Here is a 14,976-nt window from a genome sequence, read left to right as displayed (position 1 = left end):
AATTCCATGCTTAACGTCCTGTCGGACTATTAAGTGTTTAACGTCCCATTGGACAATCCCCTGTTGAACGTCCCATTGAAAAATCCAGTGTTTAACGTCCTGTCGGACTATCTTTGATGTCATAGCATCTTTTAGCTATGGTCTTACTCTCTCTACCATCAAATCATCTTTTGTTGTCATAGCATCTTCCAATTATGATCTTACACCATATCATATGTGTTTATCGTTCCGGTGGACTACCTAGGTTGCCATAGTCCAACAGTGGTCTTACATTTGTTTACCATGATGTTATAGCGTCTTTCAGTCATGGTCTTACTTATTTCCATAATGATGTCATAGTGTCTTTCAGATATGGCTTTACTCATTGTAGGCGTATAGCCTCCGATCAGTCTCTTGGTCTCACCATGATTTTTACTCTTCCCATTTCATTTAATCTATTCCTCTATTTTACCATCCTATACCTTGATGCTCGAACACCGCAATGTCCTTCTCGCAAGGCCTAGAGTTTTGCTAATCACAGGTGCACACAACAACACCGTATAGCGGTATCTAACATAATTATCTCTCTTTCCCTTTCCTAACTCCATCTAATCCATCGTTAATTCCCTTTCATGATTTCCTTTTATCATACATTCTAATCTAGAATGGCGGATACTTATGAATTCATGAAAACATGCATCATACTTTTGTATATATGGGTTTGAGTATAGAAACTCACCTGATGCTTCATTGCCTCATCAGCTTAGCTTTTCCCAGCACTAGAGCTTCCATTCTCCTAGCAACTAAGCAAGACAACCAATTTATATGTTAAACTCAGTGTTCATATTTTTTAACCTCAATTTTTCAGATACATGCAAAACCCTTAAAATGGTTCTGAAACCCTTATTTTTTTTCTAAGTCTTACGTATACCAAAGGGCTTAGAACCTTATCAATTTATTGGTTTCCCTACTTTTCCAACTTAAACCTCCCGATCGTCGCTCTATATAGAGCTTTCTATGACCATCGCTTCCTCTAGGCAGCCATAGAGGTTGAAGAAAAAGAGAAAATGAAAGACTGATAGGAATTCATCTAAGGATTCTTTTCTTAGCTATTTATAGTCTTTCATACGCAGTTCCAACCGTATATCAACCGTTCATCCATTATCATTTTGTCTCCCACTAAGAGATTGGCCAATTCTAATCCAACCGAACCAAACATGGTTCTCAACCATGCTCCACAAAGGCGTAGGGTAGATATCTTAGATGGGACGAGGATGTCTGTGATGGGACAAATCCTGTCATTCATTTTTACTTGATGGTATAGAGCAGTTGAACCCAAGAGGTATTTGGTAGTCAACAACATTACGTTCCTAACGGAAGCCCAAGGGTTTGGGAGGGCTTGTACTTGTCCGGATGGTGGAGGCAAGAGGTGAAACTTGTGAGTGAACTTCCGATTAGTTGCTGACAAGTTTTGCTGTTTAGGCGGTCTTTCAACTTGCCTCGTGTACTTATTCAAATCGGGTATAATAATATTTGTGTTCAATTTATTTAATAATCAAGCGCCCAAAACTTTATTCATATTTATTTATTTAACTTATAGAAAAATATAAACAAACAAAACACAAAGTGATGATCCAACACTCTTTTGACTTACAGCCTAATCAATTTTTTATTTTACTTGGAAAATAGTTTATATTTATTGGATTTATTTTAACACAATAAACACAGAAAAATAAATAAGTAAATCCGTAAAACAAACACACCGTGGGCTGAAATTTTATGCGGACAGCCTACTTTGGTTTTGGATTTTTGAAACTGGACCAACGTTTTCCATTTAAAGGGAACAAAATCTGTCCCAGAAACATAGTTTCTCTCAATCTATTGCAATGCTATCAACTTTCAAACCAAATCAATAGGACAAGGAATATATTTTTCTTTTCTTCATGCCTACTATTTTCCTAAATTTACATTTGTTTGTGTGAAGATATAATGATTTTTTTTCACATTTAGAATTTCTTAATATTATTACAAATTTAAAATTTTAATTTCAGGCATAAAAGTGAATTTGGTCTTAATATTTATTTATTTTATCATTTTAACTTGTATTTCTTTTAGTTGCTTTTGTCATCAACTTTTAAAATTTAGTTAAATTACTTACTTTTGGACAGAAAACCTGACTAAAATGTTAAAACTTTACTAGCATTGACTTAGTAGATCATATGGTATTTTACATGTATTTCACTGTTAACATAAATAAATTTTCTACAAGTTTTTATGAACTTTTTGAAATTTGTTGATTTTTCAAAATATTTTGAATTTTTATGAATTATACGTGGACTACAACTCGAGTGGTCACATTAATGATATTAAAATTTTAACAGTTCAATTAATTTTCCATTCAAAAGCAAATAATTTAACTAAATTTTAAAAATTAAAGGTCAAATGACCAAAAATATAAGAGCCCAAATGAAAAAAAATAAGTAAATACTTAACATCTAATATAATAGCAACAGGTTATGTTCCTTTTGTTTTGAATTTTGAGTAACTAGTAAAAATTATATAAATGCTTAATATCAGTTTATTTGATGTTTATGTTTTTTATATTTTAATGTACTTAATTGAGTTTGAATTTTTTTTGTTTGGTCGAAATCAAATTAATTGCATCATGAAATGTGCTCCATTTTAATGGGTGAAAATTAAATCTCCGACCTCATGATTAAGTGATAAGGTGAACAGCTAATGCATCATACCTCTGAATTAACTAAGTTAAAGTTAGGAGTCAATTTAACACCAATTTCATCCACTTAAAAATTGATTTCACTATTTTTAAGTTAAGAGTCTTCTTTTTCTTTGGCAACACCTCATGCTTTCCCCTTTTTACTATTTTTATATAAAATCCTTAAATAAAATAATTAAAAATAAAATGCATAAACCTGAACAAGACTAATTTATAATTACTGTACCACTTTACATATGATTTAGTTATTGAATAAACTTTTTAGAAGCATAATTTTGATAGTAAGTTTTGTTTTTTCCTTTCACTCATGCTGTGGATATGGCAAAACTAATAATATAAAATATCGTAAAATTCAAATAGAGGAAGCTGCTCAAAATCATGGCAAAAAGTTCAAAATTTTCTCTGTTTCCCATAAAAATGAATTGTTGTTATTTGTGAATTTTCTTCTGCCTGTCGCAAATCACATAACAATTATTCTTCTAATCATTGACGTGCAAAGTTGAGTAGACCATTATTGTTAACCATTATGATGAAGCATCAACTTTAAATCAATCGCTTTTACCCACTTTCTCTCTCTCTCTCTCTATATATATATAGGAGCTTTAAGCTCCATTTTGCAGTTCTATGTTATCATGACTTAGAAGCTTCTTTGTTAGGTTTAGTTGTGTATATGCTAAGAATCAAAACTGAAAAGCAAAGTGTCACGGATGACAATTACATATATAATATAGTACAGGTATTGCCAAGAACAATGAAAATGGAAAAGAAAAAAAAATTAAAAGACAGCCCATTTTCATGTGCTCCCGCCCCAACAATTTTACATATCCACATTGTCGTGTAGTCGATCAGTGGAGCTGTATTTTACCATAAAAATTTAAGTTTGCCAACTCTTTTTTGTCGACATACTTACAGCTCTATCTCTATACCTCTTTCTCTAAGTCCCCACCATCACTTCCACAGCACTGTTTTTTCTTTAAGCCTTAATCATCAACCTCATCACGTTCTTCTTATACACCTTTTTGCATACTCTAATATTCTCTCTCTCTTTTCTTTATATTCGTTTATTGAACTTTCATAGTTGGTTACCAATCTTTGATCATTTAATGGCTACCCTTTGGTCAGTCATGGTTTTCATGGCTTGTTTCTCTTCACTAGCTTTATCTTCTTCTCAAATCCATGCAGTTCAATACTCCAGTATATCAGCTGCCCCTGCATTCTTGCCAGCTGCTCCTCTATCTTCTTCTCCTGGTTTACCCCCAGATATTGAGCCTTTACTTCCTACTCCTAAAGGTATGGCACCTTCCCCTACTGAGTCATCATTCCCCACCATTCCTTCAAGTCCTAGCCCTCCTAACCCAGACAGTATGTTGGCTCCTGGCCCTGGTTTTGCACCTTCACCATTTGGGTCCTTACCAGCATCCACTGCGGTTTCTTTAGCTTCAGCTGGAGTTCTAAATTCGACATTGTTTTTTGGGTTGCTTGTGGCACTATGCTTATTGCAGCAGCTTTCTGGTGTGTAAGGTACTGTTTTGGTGGCAACCCCCAATTATTGTGCTTAGTGGAGTACTGGTTTCACTTTTCTTTTTCTTTTTTAATGTTCTATATATTATTTCTTTCTTTTTGTTTTCTAGTATATATTACTTTAGTTGGATGTTAGTTAAACCAAGTGTATGGCATTTGCCCCAAACTATTTTTCTTGAGACTGAACAAAGGTTTTAAGGATTAACTAATGAGTTCACAAAACAAAACAATTACTATTCATATATTACCTAAGTTGAGTTCAAAGGGGCCAATTTACAACACTTACTAGTCCAATCTGCTGTGTTCCTATAGGATATACATATGCTATTTGCTTTGATGTACCAAACTAAAACTAGAGAGCAATAAAACTAGCACTGCTGAATTCAAAGGGACTCCATTTCTTGGTGGTGGTTTGTTTAATAATACACTTCTTGAGGTCCACATTCTCATCCTTGAGCACTTGGACAGCCAAACTGAGTTGTCTAATCACTTCCATCTTCTCTTCATCTTTCTGCATCAATTGAGCCTTCTGAATCTCGTTCTCTTCTTTCAACCTCTCTATTTCTTCTCTCAACTTTGTCAATTCATCTTCCGATACCTCATTTGAAACTTCATCCATTACTTGTTCATCAAGTAAGGTTCCGTCTCCCTTTGCAGCTTCTCCCTCTGTTTCATGTTCGGGATCGTCAACTTCAGATGCAGCATACGAACCAAATGACTCCGAGTAACTGTCGTAGCTTTTATCCATCACATTTATTGTCGTCATGGATGAGAATGGGGACACTGACGTTGTTAGGAGGCGAGTTCCAGGGTCTGTCTTAACTTGATCGTACCGCTCGGCAAGTGAACGGTGGGCTCGGTAGAGATCTTCAACCAGACAAATCAGTTCGGGCCGCTTCTCGTAGTACATTTCTGCACGTTGCGCAAAGGAATCTGCATCTTCCTCTATCAGTTTCAGCATCGCCTTCGTCCTATGGTCCAGTTCTGACATTGGTATAAAAAACCATGTCATCATTTAAGCAAATGGAGGGAACAGAGAAACTAAACATTGTAAAAGAAATTTTGGGGAATTTAAAAAAAGTGCCAAATTTACTGTTTCTCCCTGGCAATCTCCTAATGGTATGATCTTTCAGTCAAACAACAATGTTTCAAGCAACAAGAGGGGAAGGAAATAAATAAATAAATCCAGATTAAAAAAATGAGATCCTGGTCCTACCCACTTAGTTCAGTTCTTAGAGAATCAATAGTTTGTTATTTAGAATAATCCTTTTGTAGTTAACCTTGATTGCAATGGATGCAATTCATTATTAGCTTATAAATTAAAAGACTGCTTTTAGAGTCCTGATGAATTGTGCTGCAAAGGTGAACGTTTGTTGGAGAAAAGGAAAAGTTGAAAAAATAACAGAGCTTGGGGGGATTTTCAATTTCAGAGTCACATTTCTATACATCGAGGGTTACCCGTATGTGCATACCAAATCTTGTCGGCTCTTTGACTATAGATATTAAAAGCTTTAATTATGCCACTAGTCCCTGAATTCTTAAAGACTTTTGAAATTTTATCTCTCTACTAATCAGATTTGAAAATTAAACTTCAACTGATAACATTGTTAATAGACTTCAATTAAATTTTAATGTGTGTGTTTTAATATTAAAAAATTAATCTTAAAAATAAAAATTTCATTGGTAACATATGTTTCAATTTAATAAAGCCAACTAAATGAACTTTAATTTTTAAAAACCAAATAAATAAAGGACTAAAACTGCAAAAAGAATTAAAATAAATTTTAAATTTTAGAAGTCCAGAAAATACAGTGAAGGGGGACAGGATTAAACCGAATTAGATAGAATAAACATCCAACAAAGGAAGCATAGCATAGGTCACGCAGCTCATCATGCCTTTTTGAGCCGTTCACCATCAGCACATCATAGGCCCATTGGTTAGGGTCAGTAGCAAGCATATTCTAGGTTGTTACCAAGTCAACCTCTCCAGCTTGTGAGCTCTCTAATTTCAAAAGTTGAATCATGAATCCTATAGGTTAGAGTTAGACCTATATATATTCACTCTAGCCGGTGAGAATTTTTGGATAAGTGTTGACAGAGCGTAATTAAAATTTTAAAAATTTTGTGAGATTAATGAAAATTTCTTCAATAAGTTTAGAGAATTTTATTAAAATTTTCAAAATAATTAAAAAAGCATATGAATAATTTCAAAATTTTGGAGGGGTTAAATTTTCCATTATAGGGGCAGGGCCCCTGCCTGTTTGGCAACCTTTTCGACCTTACCTACAAAGTGATACTGTGGAGAAAGGAATTCAAAGAAACTTTGAACTATAGCAAGAAACATGAAGGCGGCTTCAATAAAAAACAAAAAGCATTGTATTACAATGGCTAGCACAATCTATATAAGCGAAAAGTGAGAAGGGTTTTTTTTACCAGAAATAGTGGATTGGAGCCATGGAGAGCGCTTTGATCCATTCTGAGGAGTATCAAACCACCACCATCGCGGTGTTTCCATTTTCATCGTTTGCACCATTTCTCTCCCTTGGCTCCTCTTTAAAATCCAGTGAAATTTCCAGTAAGAAATAAGAAAGACAAAAATGAAAGATAGGAAACAGAACTACCCTCCTTGTGTTTATATGGGAGGAAAAGGGTAATACAGTCAATTTAGACATAAAAACAAATTGGCGGTTTTTTCAATATTCAATATTCAAACCTGACATAAAAAAAAAAGAAAAAGATTTATATGGAAAGAAATCTAATACATCCATTTTGTGTCCCCTCCCAAAGCAAATACAAATTACTCGATATTGTAGAGAATACGAGAGTTTTGATGTTTGGGATCATATTTTAAATTTATTTTGTTTAGGTATAATTTTTGTAAATTTATCAAAATATATAAAATATAAATATTTTCAAAATAATATTTTGACATTTTCATAATTTCACACTTGCTTAAGATTAGTTGATGAATGACATTAATTCGATCAAAGTCTTAAATTAATTGAGTTGTTGTATTGATAAAAAACTAAAACCCTTTTAATAAAATATTGAATATTATTATAATTGTGTTTTTGTCTTTTATCATGTTTAAATAAAACAATTAAAAATATAATGTCTAGCATATTTAAAATAGCAAAGGCATATAAAAATTTTAATTTACATAATTATCTTTAGTCTAATAATTTTGACACTTTTATTAACAATGGCTAATTAAATTGAGTGGAAAATTTTAGAATTTAATTATTATATTTTATGGTAATTTATAAACACATAATTTAAATTACTGGTTTTTGTTAATTTATTTGTATAAATCATTGAGCTATTAATGTTTAAAATGATTAATAACTTATTCTCAATTTAGCAGTTTAATAGTAATATCTAGGAGTGTTGATTAAATTTTGAGGATGAAATTTTAATAAACTAAAATAGAAATTACCTTATCAAATTTTGTAAAATAAACGATGAAATCCATGAGGAGTTTTAATTTGAATACGCTTTTTGACCTTTTATGTAATTCGTTTTTCACTATTAAGATTGTGGTCTGTCCATTCACCTTTTGCCACGTGGTGTAAATGCCGTGGATTACGCATTCTCCGATGCTGTGGCATAAAATATAATCAAACATACTAGTAGAACTGTTTTTTTTTTAATTACTAAACAATTTATTTTTATTTAATTTAAATTTTAAGTAATTATTAAATTATGATTTTCATTTTTGAATTAATTATTAAATATTAAATTAGTTATAATTTTAATAAAATAAATGAATAATGTTGAACTATTTTAAGTTTTGTGAATAACTTTTACATTCTTTAAAGTGTGTTTTTCAACTAATGGTATTTTTAGCATATTTAATTATTTGAAATATTATTTTGAAAATTTCAAAACCAATATTATTTATTTTAATTAAATATTAATTTTAAATAAATAGTAAAAATATAATTACCTTTAATCTTTTTAAAACCTTGGACTGATGTAATAAAAAAATTGAATCAACTAACGGTAAAAGATCATGGACTCTTGTGCAAGTAATTTTACTTTTTAATTTAATGAAATCAAATATTAAATAATTTATTTTTAAAGAAACGAAAACAAAAGTAACGTAAGACCTAAGACCTTGCAAATATATTTGAGATTATTATTAAAATTATTTAATATTTAAGATAATTAAAAGTATCAAATATATTTTCTCAAATATAATTAAAATTATCTTATATTAATTAAAGAATCTTGGTAGATAAAAATGAAAGTAAATAATACAATTGTCAAGTGTCAATAAAATTAATGGATATGTCACATGGCAAAGAATTAGGCTGTCCATATCAATTGGGAGTATAAGACTTTGTAATATAATATATATATATATATATAACATATATATAATTAAAATAAAAATAGTTTAAATTGAGAGTAAAAATAAAATTCATAAATACATTACATTAAAAATATTAAATTCACTTAAATTATTTATTATGGTATGATATTTTTTGAGTTTATTTGTGATATTAACTAATCAACTAAATTAACAATATATACAAGTAATATGGGTGAAACAATAAATGTAACAACATTAGAATGTATAGAAATATTAAAATAAAACTTTGGTTATAGTGATAAAAAGAAAATTTATAGATGGTGACATATGTTCAAATATCAACATTTCATTTTTATTGTTTTTTTAATAAGAAAGAGGCAAAAATACCCTTATAATAATATAACTTATTCAAAATATGTAAAATTATTTTAACAATTTCATTAACTAAATTGATATTGAATTTACTCATAATGTCAATTCAGTTGTAAACTAAAACAGGAATGGAGCCAACGGGGTTGTCTGGGCCCCAACCCTATAAAATGGAAAATGTTACCTTTAATCATTTTATACGGTTAAAAATTTTCAATTGATTTATGATAAAATTACACTTTACCCCATTAAAAATGAGAAAAATTGATTTAATCTTTTAAAATTATAAATATATAAACAATTAAAATTATAAAATTTTACTTTTACTATCATAAAATATATAATTTTATTCTAAACTCTAAAAAATTTTCGCTCCCCAAAACTAAAATAAAAATAATATATATATGAATACGATAGTTATCACTACGTTTGGTTTACCTCGAACAATGGAAACTTGAAGTGTGATTAGCTATGAATTGGAAGCTGCATTTAGCTTTGGTAACAATAATAAATTAAAAGAGACAAGGTATGGTGGATGAAATTATCGATGTTTATAACATGGCTGAAAGATTAATGGTTTGTTATTTTTATTTTGGGCGGTGGAGGTGGCTTTCATTAAAAATTTCAAATCCTCATTTTTATTTTTATGGATGGGAATGATCAACTTTAAAAAAAATTCATTTATTTTTTATTTTTATTAAATTTATATTGTTTCTCAAATCATCCTAAAATAAATAAAAAGTTAATATATATTAATTTTGCTGATGTATGGGAAATAATTGATTTTTAAAATTATAATATTTTTCATATTTTAATTTTCAAGTAAATTTTTTAAAATTAAAAATAATAATTAATTGTTAACTTCACATTCATCTATTTTGAAGTGGTTTGATAAAGAACGCAAATTTAAAAACTAAAAGAGACGAAAATTTAAAGGAATGGCTAAAATAACTTTACGAATTGGAAAAAAGGTTATCTTTCTGTGATACTTCACAACTGACTCAATCGTCAGATTCAAATGTGTGACATCACACGTTGCCGAAGCAACTCATATCAAACATATTCAAAATTTCATATGAATTAATCATACAAATATATTTTTGAACATATAATAATCAATTAAAGATTTACCGAGGTTTAATACGAGCTTAAGATTTGAAACCAAACTCTATCTATCATTTTTCAACATGATGTCTCAAGATAGACTTCATTTTATTTTTAGTATTTTTGGTTCGATGCAAGCATGTCTCGAGACCTTAAATGTCTTGTCTTGAGACTGGCCTCCACTATTTTCTGATTTTAGCTTCAATATTTGAAAGTCTTAAGACAAGGGGTTGTTGGAAAAATTACATTATTATGGGAACTTTAAGGCATATTCTCAATAGGTAAAGATGGAGAGTTGAATCATAAAATTATGGTTTTATATTATACTCCATGAGACCTTTACAACAATATATCATATGCTCAAAATGGTTGAGTGATAAATGAGAAATTTAAGCTCAAAGTAAGTTACTTGAAAATTTTGTTGATGAAAAATAAAGGCTTAGATCCCATATTGGTTAAATACCAAAGTGTGAGATGTGTTTATATATGTGAACCCTCTTATAATATAATTGAATAACTAAGTTTGTAACTTTGTTTCGCGTTTAAGGGGGGTTTAGGTCCAAACCTAATGGGTTGGGGTGCACTTGCACGACGTGGGTAACGTGAAATATTTGGATTGATCGGGCCCAAATGAGCCTACAAATATTTTGTAGCCCGACACAAATTTATTATCTCATTATATAAGGATACTTATTTTATTGATTTGATTAAATTTTTTAATCATATTAATTTAATGACAAATTTTGTGGATATTTTTTCCAAAATTCTAACATTCTTCATGCCTATGAAAGGCCATGATTTCTGAAGGGTTTTACACAAGAAAATACTCTATGATATTTTTCTCTTATCGAAACTCTATTACCCTTAAAACTCTTAATTTTTCTCTTTGTATTTTCAAACATTCTGGTGATAGAAAAAGGCATTATTTGTTATCATTGTAGAGGTGCTACTATTGTGATTACTGCTGTTGTTGTATCTTAGGAGGCATTCAACCAACATTACTCCAAGTACCATAGGAGTGGTCGAATCTGTCTTAAGGAAATTGTATTCCACAGGCCTCAACGTTTCGAAAAATCTCTATTCCTCCTTCTGATTTAAACTCTTATTTGATTTTAATTTTGATTGTTTTTCATATTTGATAAATTAAATATAAATTATTTTATCTTTATTTTATATGTGTTTATTTATATTTATTTTATTTTATTCACTAACGTGTTTTGTCTAACAGGGGTTATTGTCTCGAGACTTGGAACAGGGCAAAACTTATTTAACTTTGACGTGCCCTTATCTCGAGACCTTGTCGAGATTGTCCCAAAACTAACTTGCTTGTTGGTCTCGAGACATGTTCTTCCTATCTCAAAACTAAATGACAAAATGGCATGTAATGCATGTTTTTAAGCAGCCAAAACATACTAAAATGTACCTAAAACATACCCAAACATAGCACCAATGCAAATCCAACAATTCAACACAAGTAAAAACAACCAAACAATATCAAATCATAATATCCGATTTATCAAGACTTAACCTAGTAACAATTAAAAGATGAAATTCAACCTTCAAAAAATTGTAAACCAATTTTACCATAACATTACTTCAACACCAACCACAACCAACCTAAGTATATGTCATTTAACCTAAAACACACATATACATACAAAATATGCAACTAGTTGTTTTCCGAATTGAGTTTTTGAGTTAGAGACTTAATGACCTAAACTCTACTCTAACTTTCGTCTGAGACCTGTGTACGAAAACAAAAATAATCATACACTAAGTAATGGAAACTCAGTAGTGCTAACATAACTCGAATTCAATTAAAATCATAATAAAATTTAGTAAACTTACTACTTAGCAAAATTAAACAAGTTAATTATTATCCAATTCAAATATTATCAATATTAATATATATACACCTTTACAATTATACCATGTTTATATCCATTCATCGATATTCATATTTTCATCAACTTTATGCTTGCTTTCAAATAACATAACTCCGATGTACTCTTACGAAATTTGCTCTTGTTTTCCCATATCAAAATCATATATCATGTTAATATTATTACCTCAATTCAATTACACACATAATCATCAAGCAATTTTACATTTTATTCCTTATTAACAAAATTAGATACAATAACAAATATTTCGGATCAATTCACCATCACACCAATATTCGCATCGAAATGTTGATCATGCAAAAATGCATCGATCCTACCAAACATACCATAATATGCTCATACCCTCGAGAAATTAAACTTACTATACAATTTCAACCTTCGAGGAACTCAAGAATTATTGCAATATATATACGCGCATAGCATTGAATTTCCCACCTATCAAAATAGGCCTTATAACATGTCAACTATATTCGTGACTTTATCTGACAACATTAATAAGGCAATTTCATTATTAAAGATTGTATATCATCAAGCAACATATAAATATATAATTAATTTACCAAATTATCCCAAATCACATAGTCAAGTATACACATACCTTTTAAATACAATCACATCAACAATTTAACATTTTCGAACTTTTAACGAGTCAAACATATACATATGGCTATTTAATGAACTTGAATCATAAGAGCACAAACCAGGGTATATATCCAGAGATAGCTTTGGATTTCCCTTTGTCTTGGGATGGTCCTACATTGTCTTTAGCTACAAAATTCAACCCAAATACAGAAAATTCATTAATCACACAATTTAAACACAAACCATAACATTATAGACATGAATGCATTTTATTCATTTTAGTCCTTATAAGCCTAATGTTTAAAACGCTTACAACTTTTGGTTTTCTTTACCGAATCTAAAATCAGTTGCATATTTCTTCATTAGTGGCCACTACCTTTTAAACAGTTACATAATTTCCTAACAAATTTCAATTTTTCAACGAGGTTACTTTATTCAATTAAGTTCTTAATGTCAAAAGTTAACTATATAACTTAATTTGTAAATCCAAGCTAATTTCACTATCTTCCAACAAAATTTAAATATAACCTAAGCTTATCATTTAACTACCCATCACTTTCAAGCTTTGAATCTAACAAAGTCCTTAATGGCAAATTAATAAATATCTAGCAATTGAAAAATCTGAAGTATGGGTAAGTTATAGTACTAAACTTAGATGATCATAATTCTTTAAAATTTATCAAAAAAAACATCCTTCCTTGCCTTGAAAGAATTCGGAACGCTAATGAGTAAATAAACTAAAGAAATTTCTTTTTCTTTCTTCTAACTAGGGACGACAAACTCTAAGGGAGAAAGATGAATATGTTTTCTCTTTCCACTCGCCATTTATACTTAGATTAGTGGCTTAATTAGACTTAATGAAGGAATTAATCTTACTTAATAAGTTAAATGAATGGTCATGATCTTTATTTATTAATCATAGTGGGAATGAATGGTTTGGATCATTCTTTCCCACTAACTCATATAATTGTAATGATTATATAACCTTTAGGTGCCTTGATTAATTGTTAATTAAGCTCTCGTGCATTTATTAATTAAAATTTAATAACAATTGTACTTTTACGTACCGTAATTAATAATTATTTTAATTTAATTCTATTTAATAATTCATACTTGACTTATAATTATTTGGTTGTAATTTTGACTAATTCGATTTAATAAATTCAACCCAAAAATTGAATTTTTAGTGTTAAAATTTAGGTTGTTATATTTTTTATCTATTTTGAAATGATTTGATAAATTACAAAAGTTTAAGAACTAAAAAGACAAAAAATTAAATGAAGGGCTAAAATAACTTTATAGATTAAAAAAGATTATTTTTCCGTCCATTTTGAGAGTAATTTAACAAGTAACATGAATTTAAAGACTAAAAAAGAAAAAAAGTTATTTTAATTTTGAGGTGTTGTGAATATATCCTACGGTACAAATGAGCTCGATCTGCTCCATCTTTTATATTCGAATTTTGTAAACGAAAAACTCAACATTTGATTTCTGGTTAAAAATGAAAATTGATTTGATTTGATCAAATCAAATTCTAAAGGGGCTTGAAAAACAGATAAAGAGGATCCAACACTTTGGACCTTTCACCTCTCACAGTGGACATAATGTGGAGCAGACAAATATGCACACAATGCATATGGCTGGGCTATCCCACAAACAAATTCTCTTGTTACATAAATTTTTTTAAAATTAAGGTATTTATTATCAATAGCAATGACTAATTATTTTGTTGTGAATATTTTTTAAAAAGATAAATGGCTAGTAATGAAATATGCTCTATTATCATAGACGATGATTGAACCCTCAATTTAATTGTTAAGGGACTAAGTGAGCAATTACTACACTAAAAATATTAATATTAAATTATTATTTAACATAAAAATAAAATGTTTTGATTTGCATAAATATTTTGTTTAACACAAATTCATCTCATTTCTACCTCAATATTGTATAATAATAATAAAACATAAAACAAAACCTATAAAAACATTTGGTTAAGGTGGAGGCACTTGTAATTCAACTTAATTTGTAATAATAAATACTCTAAAAGCATAATAATTAATTCAACATCGTTGCATTTTTCTCTTTTGTCGGGAGAGTTTATGTTGAAAATTTTAAATATTTGATAAAATTCTTATACTTCATTATAAAATTGAGTAGAATGTTTTTCCGGGATTCAATTTTTTAATTATACCTATGATTATTTATTAAAATAATTATGATTGTAGTTATCTTTATTTTAATTAAAAATATTTTTATAAAAGTTAATTTTTTATTAAATTAAATGACAAATTATAATTATGGTTCTTATACTATGTTTAAATTTAGAATTTAACATCTATACTTTAATTTGACATAGTTTGGTTCTTCTATTTTAGTTAGTCAAAATAGTTGATTATTTCATTTATTATACGAAGTAGATTTTTGGGTATGTGTTAGAAAGGTGTTTTTAAGAAAATTCATGA

The 14,976-nt window shown here is 29.2% G+C and overlaps 2 protein-coding genes across 2 annotated transcripts; one reads left to right on the top strand and one right to left on the bottom strand.

Annotated features, from left to right (window-relative positions):
• The first annotated feature begins 3,819 nt into the window (after positions 1-3,819).
• On the top strand, positions 3,820-4,442 carry LOC108471457 (classical arabinogalactan protein 26). Its single transcript, XM_017773073.2, has one exon. It carries the CDS (start codon positions 3,820-3,822, stop codon positions 4,234-4,236), a length of 417 nt encoding a protein of 138 aa, XP_017628562.1. The 3' UTR covers positions 4,237-4,442.
• Positions 4,443-4,450: 8 nt separating this feature from the next.
• Positions 4,451-6,868, bottom strand: LOC108471044 (protein NETWORKED 3A-like). Its single transcript, XM_017772614.2, has 2 exons — positions 6,671-6,868; positions 4,451-5,221 (listed from the first exon to the last, which is right to left on the bottom strand). Exons 1-2 carry the CDS (start codon positions 6,768-6,770, stop codon positions 4,590-4,592), a joined length of 732 nt encoding a protein of 243 aa, XP_017628103.1. The 5' UTR covers positions 6,771-6,868; the 3' UTR covers positions 4,451-4,589.
• Positions 6,869-14,976: the final 8,108 nt, after the last annotated feature.

Source organism: Gossypium arboreum, chromosome 11 (assembly GCF_025698485.1).
Source record: "Gossypium arboreum isolate Shixiya-1 chromosome 11, ASM2569848v2, whole genome shotgun sequence".
NCBI classification, from domain to species: domain Eukaryota; kingdom Viridiplantae; phylum Streptophyta; class Magnoliopsida; order Malvales; family Malvaceae; genus Gossypium; species Gossypium arboreum.
Note: the sequence above shows the minus strand (reverse complement) of the source record. Positions and strands in the feature narration are given on the sequence as shown.

Excerpts from the sequence above, each read along its gene's own strand:
- LOC108471457 (XM_017773073.2), top strand. The coding sequence starts at position 3,820 with ATGGCTACCCTTTGGTCAGTCATGGTTTTCATGGCTTGTTTCTCTTCA.
- LOC108471044 (XM_017772614.2), bottom strand. The coding sequence starts at position 6,770 with ATGGTGCAAACGATGAAAATGGAAACACCGCGATGGTGGTGGTTTGAT. Across the intron at positions 5,222-6,670 it reads GCTCCAATCCACTATTTCTG|AACTGGACCATAGGACGAAG; the intron begins GTAAAAAAAACC and ends TACCAATGTCAG.